At 45.0% G+C, this 7,296-nt stretch overlaps 1 protein-coding gene across 2 annotated transcripts; it reads left to right on the top strand.

Moving 5' to 3' along the window:
* Positions 1–1,339: 1,339 nt before the first annotated feature.
* Positions 1,340–3,198, top strand: PI3 (peptidase inhibitor 3). Of its 2 annotated transcripts, none has more exons than XM_057700805.1 (3): positions 1,340–1,497; positions 2,371–2,814; positions 3,035–3,198. In XM_057700805.1, the coding sequence occupies exons 1-2, from the start codon at positions 1,416–1,418 to the stop codon at positions 2,811–2,813; spliced, it is 525 nt and encodes a 174-aa protein (XP_057556788.1). In that variant the 5' UTR covers positions 1,340–1,415; the 3' UTR covers position 2,814; positions 3,035–3,198. The 2 variants fall into 2 exon arrangements, with proteins under 2 accessions (XP_057556788.1, XP_057556787.1); XM_057700804.1 differs by having other exon boundaries at positions 1,342–1,497; positions 2,335–2,814.
* Positions 3,199–7,296: the final 4,098 nt, after the last annotated feature.

Raw genomic sequence — 7,296 nt, 5'->3', positions numbered from 1 at the left:
TTTGTTTATATCTCCTGAGTGTTTCAGCATTGGTGGGCATGTGGTCTGAGCCCAAAGAGGCAAAGGGTGATGGTTTAAACAACTGGTTGACTATAATATAATGTTTGCTTTCATCCCTATCTCACCCAGAACTCAACTGTTGTTTCCATACTTCAGATTCTGTACCTGACAACACCGAACTTCTGGGATTCATTTTTATTCCTCTGAACTTTGGTAACAATGACAAAATACCTTCTCAGACTAGCTTAGGCAGAAAGCCAACTTATTGGGTCATAACCAAACTACGGGAAGGGTGTCGGAAGAGCTGCTCTCAAGATAAAAAGGAATGAAGAGCTGGCTGGTGCCTTCTGAATCCTCTCTCACCATGATTTCTCTGCTTTTCTAAGTGAACTAGGTTCATTTTTCTCCAACAGTTAACCTCCTTCCAGACTGGAACCATAGCTTCTGGAGTTCCCAGGCTCATCTCTACCACCTTTACCAAAAGGAGGGACTTCCCCCTTCCCCTTAGTGTCCATTCAAATAAAATATGAATAGACCTGAGATACACACACACACACACACACACACACCCCTCCTGTGACTGGTGTCAAGCTTTCATGATCAACAGTCCCCATTAGATTCCTAGGTTGATGGTATAAAGAAACAAGTGTTCTTCAGAGGAAACAGGGTGCTGTTCTAAGAAGGAAAAAGCCATGTTAGATGTATGCACAGTGGGTGTCCACCTTATAGATGATTTCTATTTTCTTTTATTTTATAGGTGTTTTCTCTCTTCTGATTGTGATTTCAAGGGCATCATGCCATTTCAGATGTCGAATTCCACCTTCCCTATTACTTTCTTGGGGCAGTTCAGAGACTACTTGTGAAATGGAAAAGTATACTGATTAGTCATTAGACGTTCAAGGCAAACTTGCCTTTGAGAGTTTTTCTTGGGGTCAGGGGAGAATGAAAGAAAAGCCCAGCTTGATGTTGGGAGGGGTAAACTGTTAGGATGAGTCTAGGTGGGGCTTGCAAGAAAAGGGAGTAATTGGGGAACACCTTGGCTATGAAAACTGAACACCAGACCTACCATTGACTTGTTAAGTGACCATGGGTGGTTCCTCTCTCTTCTTTCTATTCTAAGTATGAAGAATTTGGTTGTGATGGTGCCCAAGGGCCATCCAGCCCTGCTTCTTTGTAAGAAAGTGAGGTAACTATTAGAGATAATGTAACAGCAACTGCCATTTCTCCCTGTGAATAATCCTTGGGGAGAGGCCCAAGGTCCCTCCCAGAATGTGGGTGGATATTTCCCGGTAGAATAAGACAGTTTAGGTCTTGTCCCTTGTGAAACCACAGACTCACCCTTGGTGCCAGGCCAAGCCGGAGCTGCATAAAACTAGGCTTGGCCTCAGCTCTTAGCCATTCACCTTCCTGACAACATGAAGTCCAAAAGCTTCTTGATCCCGGTGGTGGTACTTCTCGTCCTTGGGACGCTGGTGGCACAGGCAACTGTTGTAAGAGGTGAGCGGACAAGTGGCCTGGTTGGGGCTGGGTTGGGTTGAGGAGAGGATGTTGGGGGCAGCCTGGGTCCTGACAGGGGGCACTTCCAGAGCAGCAGGCAGGGCTGGAGCCCACTCTTCAGCCTGGACAGTATGTTTCCAGTGTATCCAGAGAAGTAGGAAGTTGCCTACTAGACTCCACATGCTTTCCACCTCAGGAGTGAGATCACTGTTGTTTGTGGAAGGAGTGTTGTTGGCCTCAAGTGTTGATACTTGGACAGAATGTGCAATGAAGTGAGGAGACCCAGGAATCTAGGTCCTGGGTGTGGGGTCTATCCCCTGTCTGTTTGCCCCGTAAAAGCACCTGAGTCATCAGTCCTTGAAGAGGAGGTTAAGGACAAACAGGGCCTCAGAAATCATGTAGAGTGAAGACCCCTATTGTACAAAGGAGGACATTGAGACCTAGGGAGGGGTGAGGGGTTGTCAAGACAACCTCCAGAGCCAGAATGGAGCTTGGGTCCCCTGGCATGTGACTCACAGCTCCTTTCCCTTCCTTTGAGTTTCCTCGAAGATGCCAAGGTGATCTTATCACCTCTGAAAGTCACTCCAGTCTGGCATATGCTCATGAGGGCCCTAGGACGTGGAATGGAGGGTGAGGGGAAGAAATGCACACTGGAGGGAACCCTGGTCCCAGCCTTCCAAGAGCACAGACCCCAGCTAGCCCTGGTGACCCTCCCCTATCTCAAGTCACAGTTTGAGGGACACTGCAGTGAACAGTGGCTGGACCTGGAGGAAAGACTAGATAGTTGAAGCACACACACCAGTCTAAATGTGGGGATATTTCTTCCTCATCCTAAAGGTCAAGGCACTAAAAAGGGCAATGTTCTGTTCAAAGGACAAGATCCAGTCAAAGGTCAAGATCCAGTCAAAGGACAATATCCAGTCAAAGGACAAGATCCAGTCAAAGGTCAAGATCCAGTCAAAGGACAAGATCCAGTCAAAGGACAAGATCCAGTCAAAGGTCAAGATCCAGTCAAAGGACAAGATCCAGTCAAAGGTCAAGATCCAGTCAAAGGTCAAGATCCAGTCAAAGGACAAGATCCAGTCAAAGGTCAAGATCCAGTCAAAGGACAATATCCAGTCAAAGGTCAAGATCCAGTCAAAGGACAAGATCCAGTCAAAGTCCCATTCCTTGCTGCGGAAGGTGCCTGCCCCAAGATTTGGATTGAGTGCTCCACATTAAATCCCCCAAAACGGTGTTTGAGAGATGCTCAGTGCCCAAGGAACAAGAATTGCTGTCCGGCCTCTTGCGGGAAGATCTGTTTGAAATTCCCATGAGGTGAGAATTGGGTGGAGGGAGAGGTGACCCGTGAAGGCACAGAAAGGCCAAGTGGTGGAGAGCAAGCCTAGGCTGATGAGGGAGAGGACATGGGGAGGTGAGGGAGAGACTGAGGGGTCTTGTCCTGAGAGGGATGACACATGGACTTGGTCCTGCCTCCCACTGCCTCTGAGTCTTTGACCTGCTGAATCACATCTCTGATTCTCTTTTCTCTTACCAGGTGGAGTCTGTTCTTGCTGCACCTGTGAGGTCCCCAGGGATGATGACCCCGCTGCCTGTAGCACTTCCCTCTCCCACACTGCCCATTCTTCCTCTCATCCAGAATGCCCAAAGCTGGGCTGCCTCTCTCATGGACTTTCCAATAAAACACCACTTTCAGCTCCACTTGTTTCTGGCTCCTATGACTTCTGGGCTCCTGGAAGCTCTGGAGAGATGGGTGGATGGGTGTGGAGTTGGGACTTCCTGTCCCTAGTGGCAAGTGGAGAGGGACCCATGGCAGGTGTTACTGGTGTGTGAAGGAGAGTGGGGACAGGTACAAAAGGCCCATTCCTAGGGTTCACTGTAGAAATCCAATAACCAAGTCAAGAACTGCAGCCTCCATTTCACTGGGAAATTGAAAGCTAGACGTTTTGCCTTTGGTCTTGGATGAGGGAAATAAAACCTCAAACCTTCCCAACTGACCCCCACTTCTGACTTGGCTATGATCAGCCTTGCCAGTGTGACCAACTCTTGCGGCTATATCTATATCCCCCTCCTTCCTTTCCTTTCATTTTTCCCAGGGATCTATATCCTCCCAAGAAGACATGGAAAGACAGATAGATGCTGGGAAATCCCTGCTCATGATGCATTTCACTTGTTCATGCCTGAGATGCTTCCAATAACACATAATTCCTTTGGGTTAAGCAATATCCTCTCCCAGCTTTCTACTTTAAGATGTGAATGAGGAGGCAAGACACATCAAGTGCTTGATTCTTTCTTGTGACTGCTGAATAATGTTCTCTGGAGATATACAAGCTGGGGTAGAGCAGACTCAAGGAGTGAAAACAGCAGAAGGGCGTATGTTGGGCAAGCTTGGATGGTCTTGTGGGTCTGCTGTTGGCTCACCTGCCCCATTGTCCTTGTGCAATGAAGTTCTCTGGGAAGGTCAAAGCCACAGGGGGAGGAGCATTGGAGTGAGGTGGGCAGAGCAGAGACTTGGGAGTCAGGAGACCTGAGTTCTAGCGCCAGCCTCCTGCCCACTTGTTGGATGACCTCAGACAAATCTCTTTCCCTCTTGGAGCCGCAGTTGTCTGCTCAATCTAAGAGGAGTTGGATGAAATTGTTCTGGAAATATAATAACAAATAGTTCAGCCCTGACATTCTGGCCCTGAAACACTGCTCCCCTGCTAGAGTGGAGGTGGGGGGCAGAGGCTTTGTTGGGGGTGAGAGAACAGAGAGCCAGGTGTCCCTTGGCCCCTCCCAGGAGCCTACAAGCCAAGGTTTCTCTCTCATTCCCCAGAGGATGGACTGGATGGATGCATCTTGGTGCACAGGCGAGAGCAGTGCCTAAATTTCTGGCCTGACAAACACATACTACACCATTGGTGTTGAGAATAGTTTCTGTGTTTTGGTGTTTTCTCTGTTCCAGATCCTGTACTAAGTGTGTTATATGTATCATCACTTATTTCTCATTAGAACTCTCTCAGGTGGGTAGTCTACACGTCTTTAATTTTGTTAAAAGTTTGAAGCCATGAAAGCTTCACTTAATCACCCAAAGACACACAGTAAGTGATGATAAGTCCTATTTTTTTTAATTTATTTTAATGTAATATAGTTGATTTGCAGTGTTGTGTTCATTTCTGTTGTATAGCAAAGTGACTCAGTTATACATATACATACATTCTCTTTCATATTCTTTTCCATCATGGTTTATCACAGGATATTGAATATAGTTCCCTGTGCTACACAGCAGGACCTTGTTGTTATCCATTCTATACATAATAGTTTGCATCTGCCAATCCCAAACTCCCAGTGCATCCCTCCCCCACCTCCCCTTGACAACCACCAGTCTGTTCTCTATGTCTGTGAGTCTGTTTCTATTTCATAGATAAGTTCATTTGTGTCATATTTTAGATTCCACATATAAGTGATATTATACAGTATTTGTCTTTCCCTTTCTGACTTACTTCACTTAGTATGATAATCTCTAGTTGCATCTGTGTTGCTGCAAATGGCATTATTTCATTCTTTTTTATGGCTGAGTGGTATTCCATTGTGTATATGTACCGCATCTTCTTTATCCATTCATCCGTCAGTGGAGATTTAGGTTGTTTTCATGTGTTGGCTATTGTAAATAGTGCTGCTATGAATATAGGGGTATAGATAGATCTTCTTTTTTATTGTAAGCTAGTAATAATCAGAAAATGGAATGGAAAAAATTCCCACTTGTAATATCAACACAATTAAATTACTCGATAAATAAATGTAACAAGAGACAGGCAGAACTTTAAAAAAGAAATAAAATCTAAACAAGTGTTCACGTAGCACATAAAAAAGTCTTGAATAAACAATTAATGTGCTCCAGAATGTAAAGATTCTGTATGGTGAAGACAGCAATATTTACTCCTTGATTTTGTCTTTTTATCCCCCTAGATTTATTGAGATAAAATTGACATATAACATTGTGTAAGTTTAAGGTGTACAATGTGGTGATTTGATACACGTACATACTGCAAAATATTTATCACAATAAGAATAGTTAACAAACCCTTCACCTCACGTAGTTACCATTTTGTTTTTGCTGTTGTTGTGATGAGAACATTAAATCTCTACTTTTGTAGCAACTTTCAAGGATACAATAGTTTTGCTGCTGCACAGCCTCCTTTGGTGATTCTGGCACCAGATTAACAAAACAATCTGAGTAAGGGATTAGGGACAACGAAAAGTCTGTGGGTGGATGTACTTTCTGCTTTTGTTTTATATCAATTGTATAGGGAGAAATTTAGGAAGAAATGCCTTTTACAATTTCACTCAGCAAATCAGGGCCACCAAGATCTGGTTCCCTGTCTCCTAGACCAGTGTTCATTACCTTCCTATGGAACTGGCTGATTTGATCAAATTGTTGCAAATGTAAATTTCTCTGATTCCAACTGATGCCTGAACATTTGTATCCTGGTACCTGGAGCCCACTAGTATTTTTAAATTATTTATAGTGTCAAGGGGAGTTATTAATTCAAAGAAATAAGGGGTTCACAGCATGATAAGGAGCCCACTTTGGGAGACATGACTTTGGACCAAGTATCCATTGGTCTATGTCCCCATTTGGACCAGGTTCTGCCCACCTGGGAGGCTGTACTTGGGCAGGAAAGAGAGTCTTTTCAACCCCATTCAGACATCCAGCCTCACATTCCTTCCAGGTACCTGCTATTCTCTGATTCCCTTCTGGATTTCAGAAGTAGGCAATACTGTGTCATCACCCAGAACTCTGTTCTGATCCACTTAGACTCAGAGAAGTTCCACACACTCTCTGAACCCCACTAACACCATCTGTAAAAGAGAAGGCCAGAGCACGTGGAGGTTTTTGAGCTATTTGCACTAAAACTCCAAAGGACCTAGAACCTAATACAGGCATATCTGACCATGTGAGTAACTCTGGGGAGGAAGTTGGGGTAAGAAAGTCAATTTGTGACTTCCAGGCACTATTAAGGTCACACACACAGACACACACACACAGAGAGCCCTTTGAGCTACTCACAGTAGCTTGGTGAGAAGAAAAGACATCAAACTTTCAGGGCCAGTGGGAGGATTCATATTCCTTCTCCCTACTTCCACCTGCCGGATACAGCATCCACTGAGCTCCCTCTGAGGTTGGGAGCCCTCTGCCCGTCTCTGAGTTTTCGTGGTCAGTCCCGGGAGCAGAACAACTGAGCAGTCGCTGCAAAGGTTACAGAAAACTCTAAGTACTTCTTATGCCCTAACTAGAACAGGAACAAGGACACTCTCTTCCCATTGGGCATATGTGTCTTCCTTCTCAGGGCTGCCAGTCCCAGGAGGCAAAAACGTGCACCCACTGTTTATCAGCTCTTGGCAAGTTCCCTGATCACACAGCCTTCCATCTAATTAGAATGGACAGTATACTCTGAGATTATTATGAACCACTTCTTTACATTAAACATGAAAAAGCCCAGGACCAGAGAGGAAGATGAAGGGCTTCCCAAAGTCACAGAGCGCTCCCCAGCAATGCTGGGTCCAAAACCAAGATGTAGAGCTAACTTCTTGTTAAGGTCACATTGATGGTTTCATACTATTTAGATCTTGAAGGGTGGTCCCTAAGAGGAGATCAATATTCTTGAGCAATGGAATAGTGCAAAGAAATGTGTCAATGGAAAAGTGCACTTAATTGGGGAAGATGGTGCAGATGGAAGCAATTTGACCGAGTTGATCCTCTACAAATCTGTCAAGGTAGCTATTCTCAATGTCAAGGTAATTATTCTAATGGGGTCT

Source organism: Hippopotamus amphibius, chromosome 12, assembly GCF_030028045.1.
Source record: "Hippopotamus amphibius kiboko isolate mHipAmp2 chromosome 12, mHipAmp2.hap2, whole genome shotgun sequence".
NCBI lineage: Eukaryota > Metazoa > Chordata > Mammalia > Artiodactyla > Hippopotamidae > Hippopotamus > Hippopotamus amphibius.
Note: the sequence above shows the minus strand (reverse complement) of the source record. Positions and strands in the feature narration are given on the sequence as shown.